Source organism: Phyllostomus discolor, chromosome 10 (assembly GCF_004126475.2).
Source record: "Phyllostomus discolor isolate MPI-MPIP mPhyDis1 chromosome 10, mPhyDis1.pri.v3, whole genome shotgun sequence".
Classification (NCBI taxonomy): Eukaryota; Metazoa; Chordata; class Mammalia; order Chiroptera; family Phyllostomidae; genus Phyllostomus; species Phyllostomus discolor.
The window spans coordinates 75,500,454-75,516,466 of NC_040912.2; the positions used below are offsets into that span (position 1 = coordinate 75,500,454).

Genomic DNA, 16,013 nt, shown 5'->3' on the forward strand with positions numbered 1-16,013 from the left:
TGTGGAGGTGCTCACTCACTGAGCAGGTGCCGAATTTAGGCCTTTCGGCCAATCCTTGGCAGCCATGTTGTTGCTCTCACTTTCCAGGTGGGAAATGGGGGTTCCAGAGCATCTGTGGTTTGTTCAAGGTCACGCAAAGCCAGAGCGGTGGCGCCAGGGTGCAACTCAGCCCAGCTGGACTCTAGAACCTAGTGTCCGGCCAACAAGTTCCCGGGAAAGGGGGGTATCTGAGGGACAGGGATCCAGACAGCCAGGCCTGAGAGGGTGGGCCCCTAGAGGGCGGTTGTGGGCAGAGGTAGCGTCATCTGCTGAGGCCCCCACTGCAGGTCCAGAGCTGGGTGGGTGGGGGTCTTGTCCAGCTGCCTGTGGACCTCCCTGTTCTCTTCCTGATGCTCACACTGGGCTTCTTTCGGTTCCCTTTGGGTGACACAGCTTCCCCCCACTGCGTGCACAAACACACTCACTCACTCACTGGAGCTTCCACTGGAACCAGGCCTCCCACCACACCCTCCAACGGATGCCCCAGCCAGGGGAAGTCCAAGCAGGGGCCACCTCACCGTTGGGAGTGAGGGACCCGGACACACATCTCTGCGGCGGCTCCCGGGGCAGTGGAGGCCACATCCCCCCTTCCCCCTGTGCCCCTGGGGGGAACTGGGAGCCAGCTCTCGGGGGTCGGTGTTGCCTCACTTCCCCTTTGCTGTGCTTCACAGAAGATGGCATCCGGAGGCACGGGGGGCCACTCGGTGTGGAAGATCCTGAGTGGTGCTCTCTGCCCTGGCCCCCTCTCCCACACCATGCCTCTGGCCCAGAGTGGCTCTTGGCTCCAGTCCCCCTGGTCCTGGCAAATGAGCCCCAAGCTGAGCAAAGCCCCCGAATAGCCGCCGAGTCCCTGGAGCCCCGCCAGAGCTGTGAGCGCAGTCACATCCCTGCCACCCCCCTTGACAGACGATGAGACTCACAGGACCTGCTGAAGGTCACTTAGCTTGGGCCCAACAGAGCTGGACAGAAGCTCAAGTGTGATGCCCCTTCCTCTACACAAAGCCTCCACGTGGCTCTTGATGAAGTGCGGAGTCTCTAGGGGCGTGGGTCTCCCCTGAACAAGGCGGACGGTGTGGGGGGCAGAGTGCAGAATCCTAGTCTTGGGCCCCAAGACTGTGATGGGGGGTCCCATTTGACAACAATAGAAGGCTCTTCCTGACTATGGCTCCAGCTCCATTTTCTAGTCCAATAGATGGTATTTTCTACGAAGTGTTACTGGCCTCCAGTGCAGATGGTTCTCATTTTGTGGGCTACCACTTTCAATGAAATGGCAGTTTCGTTTTGAAAGGAAAAAAAATACAAAACAATCTAACTACCCACTTTTGCTCCATCCACAGGTTAAATGTGCACATACATGAAAGAGTGAAATACTCAGCAGATACAAACAGTAAAATACAATTACGTTTTATTTCATATTAGGGCTACAAGGAGTGGGGGACACAGAGGGAGAGACGGAGAGAAGCAAACACGCCCCACCAGGAGGATGATACAGTCCTGGGGTGAAGACCAACAGCCCAGGTTTTCCTCGAGGGAAGGAGAGGGCAGGGCAGGGCAGGGCAGGGGAGGGTCGGAGTTCTGATTCATCGACTGACTAATACCCTGTTTGTAAAAACACAGGCACTAAACTTTCAAGGGCAAATAGTACTTTTTGGAACTTATGTATTTTATTTGCTATCTAAAATGTAGTCCTTTAACTTGAAAATGTCCTTCTAAAAACATTTGTATCCAGGATGACTGTGGAAAGCCATGGGAACGGGAGTGGCTCCTGAGTGAGCTGGCTGCAGGGGAAATCAGACGCTCCAACCATAAATGAAACCAGCGGGGGGCCAGCTCTGGGGTTTGGGAACCGACCCGGGGGGAGATGCTGTCCCGAGGAGGTGATGCCGATACAAAATTCGAAGCGAAGAACGTTGCATGACGAGGAACGGGCCGTGTGAAGGTTGAGGTCAGCGAGCCAAGCCCATTTGTGGAACCGAAAAGTGTTCAGAAAGGCAGATGGATGGTCCGCGTAGAGGTCAGTGGAGAGGGGGCAGGCGGCTGTGACTCTGACCCCAGAGCCCCCCCCCCAACCCGAGGGGACCAGGAAGGGTGCGCTGGGGCCGGCAGGTGCGGGGCCGAGAATGAGGAAGGGGCAGAACAGCCGGGGGATCTCCGTCTGGCGGCACGTGTAGGAGTGTCGGGGTCCCGGCGCCACCTGCCGCGGGCTGGGGCGACCCTCGAGAGAGGTGCCAGCGCGGGGCGCGAGGGCCAGGGACTCTCTCCGTCGCCCCCCGCTCTCTCCCGGTGGCTCGGCCGATGGCCTGTGTCTGCAGGGACCTCGAGCCCCGGGAGGACGCGACCTGGGGCGGCTTCCCGGCCCGCGGGGCGCTGCACCGGGGAGGGTGGGGGCCCGCGCGTGTGCGGGGGCTGTTCTGCGGCTCCGGATTGCGGAGGGAGCCCCGCCGTCCGTCCGGGCCCCCGCGCTGCTGGCGGCTCCCCGGAGGCTCGGGACTGGAGGAGGAGCCGACCCGGCCCGATGCTCGGGCCCGGGCCGCGGTCGCCGGGTCAGCGCGGGGCCCCGGGGTGGCTCGGCGGGGCGGGGCGCTGCCCGCGCACGGAGGCTCGGCGCCCCGGCCCGAGGGCGGGGGCGGGCGATGCGGAAGTGCCCGGCCGGCGGGCGGGCGGGCGGCGCAGCTCCGGGAGAGCGCAGTCGGCCCCGCCGCCCGGCCGGTGCTCGCGGGCGCAGCCACTGACAGGTAGGTCCCGGCCGCCCGGCGCCTCTCCCCGCGCCCGCTGGGCACCTGCCGGCGGGAGGGGGACTGGAGCGGGTCGCGGGGGAGGGTTCGCGTCCGGCTCCCGCGGCGCCCGAGCTCAGGTGCGAGCCTGGGCAGGGCGGCCCCCGCCGTGTCGCCCACGCCCCGGCCAGCGCGGGGCGCCCCGCCGTCTTCGTCCTGCAGGCGTCCGGGGAGCCCCGCGGCCCGGCGGCGGGGTCGGCGCCGCTGCCAGAGGCGCCAGCCCCGCGGCCTCTCTCCTTCCATTTCGCCTCCCCAAGGACGGATGGGGAGCCCCCAGGCGCCCGGCAGGAGTCTGGCCTTGACCTTGGAGGGGCGAGGCCCGATCACCCCTTTCCGTGAGCTCCCCCGGGTGCCCCTGACCATTTCGGGTTAGAGGGTGCGGTTTAAGGGGTTCGCCCCCCCAGGACCGTGGGGCTCACGGCCGGAACGGGAGCGGAGAGCGTGTGGGGAGAGGGTGTCAGGCGGGAGCGCAGGCTTCTGACTCGCGGCGGACGAGAGCAGGCGCTGACCCTCCCACAGAGGGAACCGTGCGGCGCAGCACCTCTTGGGCTCGCTCCCTCGAACTCAGGCACGAAACAATTAAGACTCTCCAAGTGGAGGAAAGAGACTCGTGTGGCAGGGAAACCGCTTAGGAGACGGCGAATACCTGCGCCTGCTCCCCGCGCTGCGGTTTCCGGGACCCCGGGGCCGCGCGGGGACGGAGGGACTTTCCTGGGCTCGCTGGCACCCTGGACACGCCGGGCGGGACGGGGGAGAGGACTGGGTAACCCCCCGCGGAGGAGCGGTCTGAGAGCCAGACCCCGAGCCGGCTCCCCGGGGGCGGCCCCGCCAGCAGCCCTCCTGGGGCGGGACCTGCGAGGGCGGGCGGTCGGGAGCGCAGGGTCTGGCCTGGACTCCCGCGCGCCCAGGTGGGGATGAATGACCAGGAGCAGTAAGGGAGGACGCGTGCGGGGCCGACGGAGGAAGCTGGAGGTCCTTGGAGGGGGGGGCAGTCGGGCTGGAGGCTGAGTGCCCGACTTCCCCTGAACTACTGGCCCGGGGCGCTGAGGCTCCCAGCAAGTCTAAGGAGGCCCTGGGAAAACACCCTTCCTTATATCAAGTCCCACCTCTGGGGTTTCCCCCTTCTCTTCGGCCTTCCCCCACCTCCTTCCCCTGGGAGGAGGCGGAGAGAGGCTTCTTCCTGCTGCATGTGCTGCCCCCAGTCGCCGCTGGTCTCGGAGTGTGGCCAACTCACCTGGGATGGGGGGGGGGCGGGCAGGACTTAGGGTCTCACTGGTGTAGGGACAGCCTCCCCGCCCCCCTTCTCCCCCTCACTTCTCCCTGAGCTTGGTGCAGGGTTTGCAGCGACAACGTGGAGGTGGCAAGGGGCTTGCTGCTCAGCCTACCATAGAGGGTCCCTGGTGCCCACAGTGTTCCAGGCGCCTCTGATCACTGCCTGCTGGGCCTTCAGGGCCCTGGTGTGTGTTGCGGGGCCTCCCTCATCCCAGAGGGCTCCTGGCTGCCCAGCTAGATGCCCCGCTTCTGGGGCTCCCTCAGGGGCTCCCTCAGGCCTTGAGCAGCCCACGCCTCTTGTGGCGTTTCCTGGGAGCCGATGCAAGCACTGCAGTCGTTCCTCACTTGGTAGGGCCCAGATCCCCAAGGCTAGGTCTGGGCGACAGACACTGCCCTCTGAGGGACAGTCAGGGCCTTCTCCCAGCAGCCGAGAGGACTTGCTGAGGGCGGCTCCACAGCTCCCCGGCTCCCCGGGGAATCTGAGCAACTGCCTCCATCCGGAGGGAAAGTACAGATGGAGCGTAAAGATGCTGAAACCCAGAACTCCTGGCATCAGGATGGTGTAAGGGAGACCTAAGCCGCCTCCCCGCAGGAGGAAGCCTCTCTGGGAAGCTGACCCTGAGCCTGGTCCTGGTGCACCTGGCTGCAGGCGAGACTCCCTGAGGCTGGAGAGCCTTCTGCCCTGTGCTGGGCAGGCCCTTCCTTGGTTCTGCTGAGCTTATCATGGGAAGCCCTTTCAATAGCCCCTGCCGAGGCTGCCGGAAGGGGCTGTCCCTTTCTGACAAGAGGAACTTCCATACCTTTGTACTGAGCAGCAGTGCTGGGCAGGGCCGGGCAGAGACTCACCCCGACTTCTTCCTCGCCCGTTCTGCTCTCCCAGCTGCACCACCCATGGCACGGCGCAGGCCAGCTTTCCCCCGTCCACCTTCACTGAGCTGGAATTGCCTGTCACGGGTGGCTCTCGCCCCATATTCCAGGACCAAGGCCTCTGGGGGAGGCGCTGTGAGCCACACTGAACGTACCAGGACCGCCAGCAGGCTTAGGCGGCAGGGGCTGGGCTATGGGGTGAGGGACTGAGGATTTGGTCTGGGGGACCCAAACGACGATTTCTCTCCACATCCATCCCTCCCCCAGCTCCCAGTGAGTCAGGTTTCCGAGTTGTCTGGCCTGGCCACTTTCATTTCCCCTGGTGCTGGGTGGAGGCTGGTACAGAAAGGGGAACTGAGCCACTCGTCTTCTGAGGCCTGGGGGCAGCGGTGGGGGCGCTCCCACCCTCCCTGGCCCAGCCTGGAGCTGGGCACTGCTCAGAGGAGAGGCCGACACATGGGGACACCTTAGCAGGAGGTGGCGCTTAGCAGCTGCAACCCAAAAAAAGGTACTGGGCAGGGAATTTCAGGGGAAACTGAGGCTCAGTGCTCCAAGGCTGAAGCAGACCTGGAACAGCAGAGGGGAGTCAGCCTCCCTCCCAGGCAGGGCAAGGCCAGGAAGCCCACAGGGGCCTGAGTGCGCCAGGCAGCAGCCCGGCCCTCGGGGGTCCTGGTGTCGTCCTGGTGTGGACAGACACCCTGGTCCCTCTGGGGGCAGTGTTTGCTCAGATATTAAGGACAGCTTTCATCCCCACCCCACAGAGTGTCCGCCTCACCACCCCGGACACCCCAGTTCCTTCAGCCATTCCTTCCCTGCCGGGCCTGCAGGACAGCCCAGGCAGACTTCCTCGCGGGTCTGGTCTCACTCTCTCCGATCCGGGGAGGGTCCTGGAGACAGCAGGGCTGGTGGGGGCAGGCAGCGGGAGAGCAGAACACTTCTAGCATCTGCCGTGTGTCAGTTGGCTGGTGTTCTTAAGCCCTACTTTGGTCCAGCGAGGGGCAGGGTTCCGGGCTGGGGGCAGCATGTGGAAGAAGGGCAAAGCAGGAGACAGCCCTGCCCACCCAGGGAGGAGGAGGCCCACCCAGCTGGAAAGTAAACAAGATGGGGGGGCGGGTTGGCGCAAGGCTGAGTAAGAGCCCCAGACCACTCATGTCAGCAAGCAGAATTCGGGGCCACCCACGGTGCCATGGAGAGTGGAGTGTGAGAGTCCGTGTGCCCACCCCACAAGGGCAAGTGTTGGCACCTGTCTGCCTGTCACCCTAGTTCTAGGGGGAGTGGCCTCTGGGAATGCCACTCCCCCAACCCCATGCCAGCCCCATCACCGCCACCCCACTCCTTCGCTGATGGAGGGTCTTCTGAGGGGACAGAGGTACCCAGGGTGTGGGAGAGAACCACAGCCCGGGGCCAGTGCGTGCCCTCGTACACACCCATCTGCTTGTTTGTGCTCAGAAACCAGAGCCCCGTCGGAAGCCGCCTGGTTTCTCATCCTGCTTGGCCCCTTGTTCCTTATTTGCTGAGTGACAGCCTCCCCTCTGAGTCTCGGAAGTGGCTCAGGCCTTTCTGCCTCTGACTCTGCGCTCACAGGTTAAGGGCAAGGGCAGGAGAGACACCATCCAGGGTGAAGGGGGGCGGGAGGGGGCTCGGGACAGTGAAGAGAAGGTTCAGGCCCTGCGTCGGGAGAGGGGCTGGCAGGCGCAGGGGAGGAGGCGTGGGTTCCACGTGGCCAGCTGTCCCGTGACCAGGGAGGCAGAGACTGGCCCAGGGAGGTGGCCCTGGCCCCCCTCGGGCAGACACTAGACCTCACCCCTGAAGCTCCCAACTCTCTGGGCAGCACGGGGCCTGACAAACATTAGGTGTTTACTAATTGCTGAATGAACGCATGGTCTGGAGGGGAGGAGCCAGTCTAGGAAGTTGGTGGCTTTCCAAGGATAGGATCTAAGTCTGGTGACAGCTGTTCTGATGGTGCAGGAGGTAGACCGAGGAGGCTCATGGGACTTCTCATAAGATGTCCAGGTCGGGGGGGGGGGGGGGGGGGGCGGCGCCTGATCCCTGAGGGAAACTGAGGAAGAAAGGAAGCTCTGAGGACTGGGTGTGGAAACCCTCCCTGCATTCGCAGGCTGGCTAGTTCCTGGGCCAGGTTTCCTAGAAGGCCGTGCAGTGAGAGAGGGGGAGGGAGGGGAGCAGGGTGGGGCAGGGCGAATGCTGAGCAAGGATGCGGAGTCAGCTGGAGGCTGGCCTCTGCCTGACACCCCGGGAGCCCTGGAGCACAGGGACCAGTCTTTTTGTCCCGTGTGTCAGTCACTCACTGGCTGTGGGCTGTCTCCTGAGGGGAGGGGTGGCCCTAGCCTGGAGTGTAGCGACAAGGAAGGGCAGGTTCGGAGATGGGCAGCCCTGTGCCTCCGTGCTGTGCCAGCCTCACGGCAGCTGGGGGAGTGATGCCCTTTCTGGTGAAGGGCGTCTGGGTGGGGCGTGCACTACAGGGTAAACCCTCCCTCCTTTGCCCCCAAACACAGCACAGTGCCAGGACCCTTTGACAAGAGAGCTGACGGTTGGGAAGGGAATTGGCCGTGAGCACCTAGATGGACTGGAGAGACTGCAGCCCCAGGGCTGGGAGGAAGGGGAAGTGCCAAGGGCCATGGCTGGGTCCCCTGAGTGCCCCAGGCCCCTCTGCCACAGGAGCAGTCAGCAGCAAAGGGGCTGACGCCCCCCCCTCTGGCTTTCTCCTGCAGACCCCTTTGCCATGAACCAGCCTGCCCCTGGGGCCCTGCCTCCGCCCCGCCGTGTGCGGCTGAAGCCCTGGCTGGTGGCCCAGGTGAACAGCTGCCAGTACCCAGGGCTCCGCTGGGTCAATGGCGAAAGGAAATGGTTTTACATCCCTTGGCGCCATGCCACGAGGCACGGCCCCAGCCAGGACGGGGACAACACCATCTTTAAGGTAAGCCCCGGACGGGGGACAGCATGGGCTCCCGAGGCACCACCCCCAGAAGAGGGCCCCCCACTATACCTCAAGCTGGCTGCTCGCCCAGCTGCCTTGCCGCAGGTGACCCCAGGCCTGGACTATGGGGACACAGGTGTAACCACAGGGGATGCCTTTTCTATCCTGATCCCCACAGCAAGGTGGGGACTGGCAGGCCCCCAGGAGACTGTCCTGTAACTCCTCCTCCTCCTCCGCTTGTCCTTGTCTCATTGTCATGACACATGAGCACCATGTCAGTGCGCATGTTGGTGAATGCACACGCTAAGACAACAGACAACAGTGCAGTTGGAACATCAGGAGGTAACTCTATTTTTTGTGTATATTTTCAGGTTTCTGCACAAGTGCATATACAAAATGCAAACGTCAAATCAGGCTATATGTTGTTTTGTAACCTACATTTTTCACCCAAAAATCAGCACTGGTTGTTCCCTCCCACATGTGCCTCGTCACACTCTGCCCGCTGAAGATTCCGCTGGAGGGTTTAGCACAGTGAAGTCCCCGGTGCCAGTGGTCAGACTCTTCAGGTCACTTCAGTGTTTTGGGGTCGAGGACCACACTGCCAGGCACACCCTCTACGCTCGCACCCTCTGTGCATCTTCAGGGATGGCTCCTAGAGTTAAACGTTGCTGCATCCCAGAGAATGCTTATTTTTCTTTTTCTTTATTTATTTAAAAGATTTTATTTACTTATTTTTAGAGAGAGGGGAAGGGAAGGAGAAAGAGAGGGAGAGAAACATCAATGTGTGGTTGCCCCTCACATGCCCCCAGCTGGGGACCTGGCCTGTAACCCAGGCATGTGCCCTGACTGGGAATTGAACCGGCAACCTTTTGGTTCTCAGCCCACACTCAATCCACTGAGCTACACCAGCCAGGGGTCAAGGTTCTTTTCAAACCCATTTCATATTTTTTAATAGTATAAAGAAGTGTACAGTGGTTTACAGCAAAAAGTCTTCCTCCCACCCCTGTCCTCAGCCACCCACCCCCTCCCTAAAGGCAATTATTACTATTGGTTTCTTGTTTGTCCTTCCTAAAAGATTTTTGTGCATATGTGAGATCTGTCTAGAAGGTATCCTGCCATGTACTATGAAAAGTAGAGACATTTATTGAAGAAAATACAAGATACAAAAAAACATTGTACATAGGACAATGGCACGTCAGTCCCCTTCAAAGTAGGCACCTTGGGGCCTCACATAGGTCTCTCCACTGCCAATCAGCTGCCCTGTTGTATTTTCCTGAATCTCATCAACCATCTGAAATCTCTTCCCTTCCGAAGGTGATTTTAGTTTTGGGAAAAGCCAGAAGGCTCAGGGCACCAAATCTGGGCTGTAGGGGGGCTGAGTCAACTGGGTGACTTGATGTTGTGCAAAAAAAAAAAAAAAACTCTGCATGAGACGTGATGCATGAGCAGGCATGTTGTTGTGATGAAGCTGCCAATCACCAGTTGCCCACAGCTGCAGCCGTCTGAATCATTCAAATAGCTTCCGTGGTAGAATGTTCAGGCTTAGCAAGATTTGATGCAGATTCATTGCTCTACTCACTCTGTCATTTTGAATGTGACGACCACACAGTGCACATGCTCACTGAACAGCATCTATTGCCCCCACGGACCAGTACAGTGAAGTCGTCATTATTCACACAGGTGCATTCCAGTCCACGCTCCTTGGCTGCCAGTTTCCATAGATCTCACACAAACTGCTTTTTATATTAACAGTGGCTGGACTTCTTCCGGACAGACCTCATACAAGCAATCATGTACTTATCTTCCCCCGACTTTTCACAAGATGATAGACGTATTTGTACAGCAAACATGCACATTCCCCTGCACCTCGTGACCTTGACGATCGTCACATGTCAGTATGGCAACATCTTCTTCCTTGGCCCCCTTGCTGCCCAGTGTTCCATAGCTGGGATTGCCCAAAACGTAACCAGACCTCGATGGTGGGCATTTAGATTATTTTGGGTCTTTCAGTTTTACAAACTGTGCTGCAATGAATAATCTTGTGTTTGAAGAATTTTTGTGTGGATACTTCCGTGTCTGTAGGATAAATTCCTTGTAGTTGAATGGCTGGGTTAAAAGGTAGAAGCATTTGTAATCAGTCAAAGTGCTCTCCAAAATAACGACACTAACAATTCACGGGCACAGAGCCCACCCTAAGCACAGGCACAGTTGGTGCAGAGGGTTTCATGGGCCCTCCCTGATCAGGTCTTCACGGCCGCCGTAAGAGGGTGGGTACTGTGATGAGGAGACAAAGCAAAGAAAGACGGAGTGACGTGCGCTGGCACACAACCAGTGGGTGGCAGCTTCCGGTCCAAACCCAGTCCCACGCCAGACCCCATGCTGTTACCACCTCACACCATCCTCCTTAGAGATTGTATCTGTGTACCCCGGGGCAGTGAGTCGATGCCTTTCAAAACACTTCGATTTCCTTCAGCTTGTTGGAGCCCTGAGGGCTGGGGAGGCCTGGCATCCTATGTCCCACCTTGCAGAGGGGCAATGAAGGTCTCCCCGCACAGCCACAATCCCCATTGGCTGAGAGGGGCCAGGCTTAGTTGAGGGCTGAGGTTCTCTCCGATTGCCTGCCTTCTCTTCCCGCCCCAGGCCTGGGCCACGGAGACGGGGAAGTACACGGAGGGGGTGGACGAGGCCGATCCAGCCAAGTGGAAGGCCAACCTGCGCTGTGCCCTGAACAAGAGCCGGGACTTCCGCCTCATCTATGATGGGCCCCGGGACATGCCGCCTCAGCCCTACAAGATCTACGAGGTCTGCTCCAACGGCCCCACTCCTGCAGGTATCATGCCCGACCCTGCACGGGCCACCTCGGGGGCTGTGCAGGAAGGCCCAGGACCCTTCTCCATGCAGTGGTCCAGCTCACGCTGCTGGGCCGTAACAGCCGGGGCTTCCAGGGTCGTCTGAGATGGCTTTGGCATGGACCAGGGCCCTGGTGTGTCTTCCCCAGCCAGCCCTTGTTCTTGGCTCTAGGTGGCCCAGGAGGCTGAGTGTCATGGGGTCAGGGAGGTTCCTACTGATTCCTGATAGCTGTGCACTCTTCACCTCACTGGGCAGCTCCGGGCAGGGGAGGAGCCACAGCAGGAGCTGCCGCGTGCGCGTGGGTCCCCCGTGGCCTCCCTCCTCCTCTCCCACTGACTTCCTTCCTGTCTCTCTTTTCTCTCCCTCCACCTGCAGAGTCGCAGCCCACTGAGGATTACGTTTGTGGCGCAGGAGAGGAGGAGGAGGACGATGATGACGACGAGGTGAGCGGGGGCGTTCTCCCAGCGTCTGCCTGCCCTGCCGTGGTGGGCCTGGTGGGGGCGCTCTGCTGTCCTCCTGCTCTACCACCCAGCAGCTGCAGTCCTCTGGAACCTGCTGCTCTTCCTGCGGCTCCACTCCGAGGTTCTTCTCTGGGATTCTGAGCATAGAAACAAGGTCACCACCTTGAACCCCCTGGAGCTTCGCGGGCACAAAATGTGCTCGCATGCTGCCCGACTGGCCCTCACAGCAGTTGCTCAGCAGGTGCTATACCTGTTCAGAAGGCAGATGTGGAAGCTGAGGCGCTGAGGGCTGATGTCTGGCCTGGGGCAGCAGAGCTGGGGCTGGAGGCAGGGTCTGGCCTCAGCTAAGCCGAAGCCCAGGGAATTGCCTTGTGGTTCTCATGTTATTTCTTGAGCATCAGATCAGTTTAATGACCTGTCCTCCCTTCTCTCTGGCCTCTTCCCTCCTCCTTTCCCTGTGTCTCCGTTGCAGCTCCAGAGGATGTTACCAAGCCTGAGCCTCACAGGTGGGGCTGGGAGGTGGTGTGGTTGGGGGCCTAATATAAGGAGGAGCTGCAGGTACCCTAGGTACCTGGGTGGGGAGGGAAGAGGGGTTGGGGGCAGGCGCAGGGCCGGGACTGGGTGGGCCTGGGAGGCAGTTCCTAGGAGTGGCATTAGAGCTCTGTCCACCCCCGCCCTCTGCAGAAGCGGTGCAGCCTGGGCCCCCCATGGCACCCTATTCTTTACCCAAAGAGGATGTCAAGTGGCCGCCCACTCTCCAGCAGCCCGTGGGGCTGGGCCCCCCTGCTCCAGACCCCTGCCTCCTGGGCTCTGCTCCTGGGGACCATGCTACCTTTGGGGAGCTTCTCCCTGAGGTCCTGCCGAGCCTGCAGCCCGGGCCCCTGGCTGACAGCCTGCCCCCCCAAGGAGAGCAACTCCTGCCCGACCTACTGATCAGCCCCCACATGCTGCCCCGTAAGTAAGGAGCCTTGGACAGGAGGGCTGGGCCAGGTCAAGTGGGGCTGGGGGTCAGTTTGCCAGGAGGTTGGAGGGTGGCGAAGAAAAGAACAAAGATGCCCACGCCAGTCCCTCCTGGTGGGGTGGGGGTGGTGGAAGTAAGTGGGAGAGATGACAAGATGACCCAGACACTGGGCAGAGAAAGTTGTGGGCTGCAGAAACAGGAGGGGTGGGGCTCACGGACCTGGTGGTCCCGTCCCTCTGCCCCACAGTCACCGACCTGGAGATCAAGTTCCAGTACCGGGGGCGGCCACCCCGTGCCCTCACCATCAGCAACCCTCACGGCTGCCGGCTCTTCTACAGCCAGCTGCAGGCCACCCAGGAGCAGGTGGAGCTCTTCGGGCCTGTAAGTCTGGAGCAAGTGCGTTTCCCCAGCCCCGAGGACATCCCCAGCGACAAGCAGCGCTTCTACACGAACCAGCTGCTGGATGTCCTGGACCGCGGGCTCATCCTCCAGCTGCAAGGCCAGGATCTGTATGCCATCCGCCTGTGCCAATGCAAGGTGTTCTGGAGCGGGCCCTGCGCCTCCGCTAATGGCTCGCACCCCAACCCCATCCAGCGGGAGGTCAAGACCAAGCTCTTCAGCCTGGAGCATTTTCTCAATGGTGAGGGCCCCACATCATGTTCCTCCCGGCTTCCTCTTGTCCAGGCACACAGTTCTAGCCTCTGACTAACGGTCTTGTTCTCTCTGCAGAGCTCATCCTGTTCCAGAAGGGCCAGACCAACACCCCACCACCATTCGAAATCTTCTTCTGTTTTGGGGAGGAGTGGCCTGACCACAAACCCCGAGAGAAGAAGCTCATCACTGTACAGGTATGTTCCCCCCACCTACCCCGCCAACTCTGTTTTAGCTTAAATATTGGGGAATCCTGAGGCAAGCCCTTGCCCCACAGTGGAGGCTCGGGGCTCTCTGGACAGTTTGAACTTGGCAGTTAGTGGTAATCAAGGCCCAGGGCTCCCCACACATAAGTAGCCTTCTTATGTAGCGGAAATTGGTGCCCCTCCCCCCGATGGATGCCGTCCACCACCTGCCCCCTGGTAGATGTCCTCAGCACAGCTGGACTTGACAGTCCCATCAAGGTTCTCGCTGTTCTCTTTGCTCCCCAGGTGGTGCCCGTAGCGGCTCGATTGCTGCTGGAAATGTTCTCAGGGGAGCTCTCCTGGTCGGCCGATAGTATCCGGCTACAGATCTCAAACCCAGACCTCAAAGATCGCATGGTGGAGCAGTTCAAGGAGCTCCACCACATCTGGCAGTCCCAGCAGCAGATGCAGCCTGTGGCCCAGGCCCCTCCTGCTGGCCAGGGGCCCTGGCCAATGCACCCAGTTGGCATGCAGTGAGGCTGCATACAGTGACTGCAGCAGGCTTCCTGGGAGGCTACGTGGACTGTTGTGGAGGTGTGATGGCCCCGCTGGGCACCTGCCTGGCGGCAGGGTCTTATCTCTGGGTCTCCTGGAAGCAGATTTGGGCCAAGAAGACAGGAGAGGGGCCCGAGTTCCAGATTCTCCCTGCAGAAGCTGAGGGAGGCTGGGAGCCAGGTCTGCTTTGGGGGCTCTGTCTTCTGGACATGCCTCTCTGCTAGCTCCGGTGTGCTGGTTCTGAAGGAATTCAGCCGTCAACACCAGTGAGCAGGGAAGGGCTTCCCAGGACGCCGGGGCCTAACTGTATAGAGGAAGTGGTCCCAGAGTGCCCCCATTTCCTCCGGCAGAAAGCCTCAAGTCCTGTGGCAGGTTCCCCTGGTGGGGCCTCCGCAGGGCATGGGCCTGATTTGGGGGTTCCCTAGTTTAAGCCTCACTTCCTCATCTTTCTCCTTTCTGAGACAGATTTGAGCACTTAGGTATTGCACCAGATACTTAAGGCTGGCAGCTACCTCCTTTCTTGTGAATCCAAGAACCTGGGGTAGAAAGTGGAATTTTATGTATTTTTGGATTAATAAATGTTAAAAACACACTTTCAGCTGTTTCTTGACTTTTTCCAGCACTTGTTTCCATGCCGTTCTAAAAGACCCTATTTCTGATACCAGCTGGCCCTCTGTCCCCAGCACCTGCTCCCCACCGCTGGGGCCGCGGGCACAGGGAGGACCTGCCTTCCAGGTCGGTGAGTCAGTGAGCCCTCATCAACACGCCCCAGGCTGGCTGCTTTCCAGGAGGAAGCTGGCTAAAGCAAGGGTGTGGATTTTTAAATGGGCATAGAATCTACAATCTTGTCCAGATCAATTTTCCCATAAGAAATGGTGAAAAAGGGCTGGTATTTCAACTACATGTAGGGCCACGACAATGTCGTCCTCATGTATAAATCATGTGCTATTTATCTAGTAGGACAATGCATGCAGATTGGTAGCTCCTTATCTGAATATGGCTCATAGATGTGCTTTTCTGGCCTAAACAATTGTGTTGTTGTTCATCTTTTTATGGAGGATTTCACACATTTGTCAAAGTTGAGAGACTGGTATGATATCCTCAAGCGGCAGCTTCAACAATGATCAGTTTATACAGTCTTTCTCACCTGAACTCCCATCCACACCCCCCTCCCAGAGGTTATTTTGAGGCAAATTCTACATGTAGATTTTCATGTGTAAAGAGTCAGAATATATCTCTAAAGGATGAGGACATTCTAAAAAAAATATCACCTGACCCAATGTGACAAATGAATTCTTATCAAGTATCTATGGTTTAAAACATAAGACGTTAGAGAAATTTTATTCCCTTGCAGTTTACTTGTGGAAGAAACTTCCTTGTTCCTTCTGCGTTCTGCTCTCGCCTGGATGCGCCCACCAGGCTTCTGTGGTGTTAATGTCCTCGGCCGCCCGCGTCTGCCCATGTTCCTTGTAAACGGCACTCTGACCCAGACCCGGGTCCCAGAGGCTCAGCTGTGTGCAGGTTTTTGTTCTGACCACGCTGTTAGTGGGCCTTTGAGCGGTCCCCCTCTTTAGTTATTGTACATCATGCTACAGGGAGTATAGGCTTGTATGTATTTAGGTCTTTTTGTGCTTTCGTCAGTGTATCTTTGGGATGGAGCCCCAGAAGCGGAATTTCTGGGCCAAAGCATAAATGTGTGTAATTGTGCCAGATATTGGCAGAATCCTGACAAACTTATCAGTGTCCTGTTTTCCCAGTCTCACCAGCAGATGCATTAACGTTCTGGGTTTTGCCGACCTGACAAGCAAGAGAGAGAATCTCAGGGCCACTCCGTTAGGAGCAAGGCTGAACGTCTTCAGACAGTTAAGAGGCCTGTGCAGATTTTTACTACAATTTTAAAAGTTTTAGACTTGGACTTTTGTAGAAAAGTTGCTAAAAGAGTTCCCACACACCCTACACCCACCTTCCCCAACCGTTAATACCTAACATTACTAGGGTGTATTTATCACAACTAACGAAACAATATGAATACACTATTAACTCCATTCTCTATTCAGATTTAGTTTTCATCTAGTTCTGTTCCATGATCCCATCCAAATTATCAAATTACATTTAACATTCATTCATCTTTGTTAGCCTCCACTGATGACGGTTTCTCAGACTTGCCTTGTTTTTCAGGGTATATTTTACTTATTTTTTTATCCTCACGAGGCAATTTTTTCATTGCTATTTTTAAATATAGATTTTATTTATTCATCTCAAGAGGGGAAGGGATGCAGAAAGAGAGGGAAACACTAATTAGTTGTGGAACCTGGTCCACAACCCAGGTATGGGCCCTGACTGGGAATTGAACCTACAACCTTTCCTTTATAGGATGATGCTCCAACCAGCTGGGCCACACTGGCCAGGGCTTGAGGGTATATTTTAGAATGTCTCTCACTTGGGTCTATCTGATAGGTTTAT

General features: G+C 58.5%; 1 protein-coding gene across 6 annotated transcripts; it reads left to right on the forward strand.

Moving 5' to 3' along the window:
* Window positions 1–2,028: 2,028 nt before the first annotated feature.
* On the forward strand, window positions 2,029–14,144 carry IRF5 (interferon regulatory factor 5). Of its 6 annotated transcripts, XR_004899713.1 has the most exons (10): window positions 2,029–2,053; window positions 7,682–7,887; window positions 10,528–10,717; window positions 11,113–11,180; window positions 11,671–11,704; window positions 11,883–12,152; window positions 12,407–12,799; window positions 12,889–13,007; window positions 13,302–13,583; window positions 13,674–14,144. XR_004899713.1 is itself a non-coding variant. In XM_036010889.1 (9 exons), the coding sequence occupies exons 1-9, from the start codon at window positions 2,035–2,037 to the stop codon at window positions 13,530–13,532; spliced, it is 1,530 nt and encodes a 509-aa protein (XP_035866782.1). In that variant the 5' UTR covers window positions 2,030–2,034; the 3' UTR covers window positions 13,533–14,144. The 6 variants fall into 6 exon arrangements, 5 of the variants coding, with proteins under 5 accessions (XP_035866782.1, XP_035866783.1, XP_035866784.1 ...); XM_036010889.1 differs by having other exon boundaries at window positions 2,030–2,053; window positions 13,302–14,144; XM_036010890.1 differs by having other exon boundaries at window positions 2,030–2,053; window positions 11,113–11,173; window positions 11,667–11,704; window positions 13,302–14,144.
* The last annotated feature ends 1,869 nt before the right edge of the window (window positions 14,145–16,013 follow it).

Coding starts and splice junctions, on each gene's coding strand:
- IRF5 (XM_036010889.1), top strand. Junction 10,718..11,112: donor CAACGGCCCCACTCCTGCAG/GTATCATGCCCG, acceptor CTCCACCTGCAG/AGTCGCAGCCCACTGAGGAT. Junction 12,800..12,888: donor CCTGGAGCATTTTCTCAATG/GTGAGGGCCCCA, acceptor TTCTCTCTGCAG/AGCTCATCCTGTTCCAGAAG.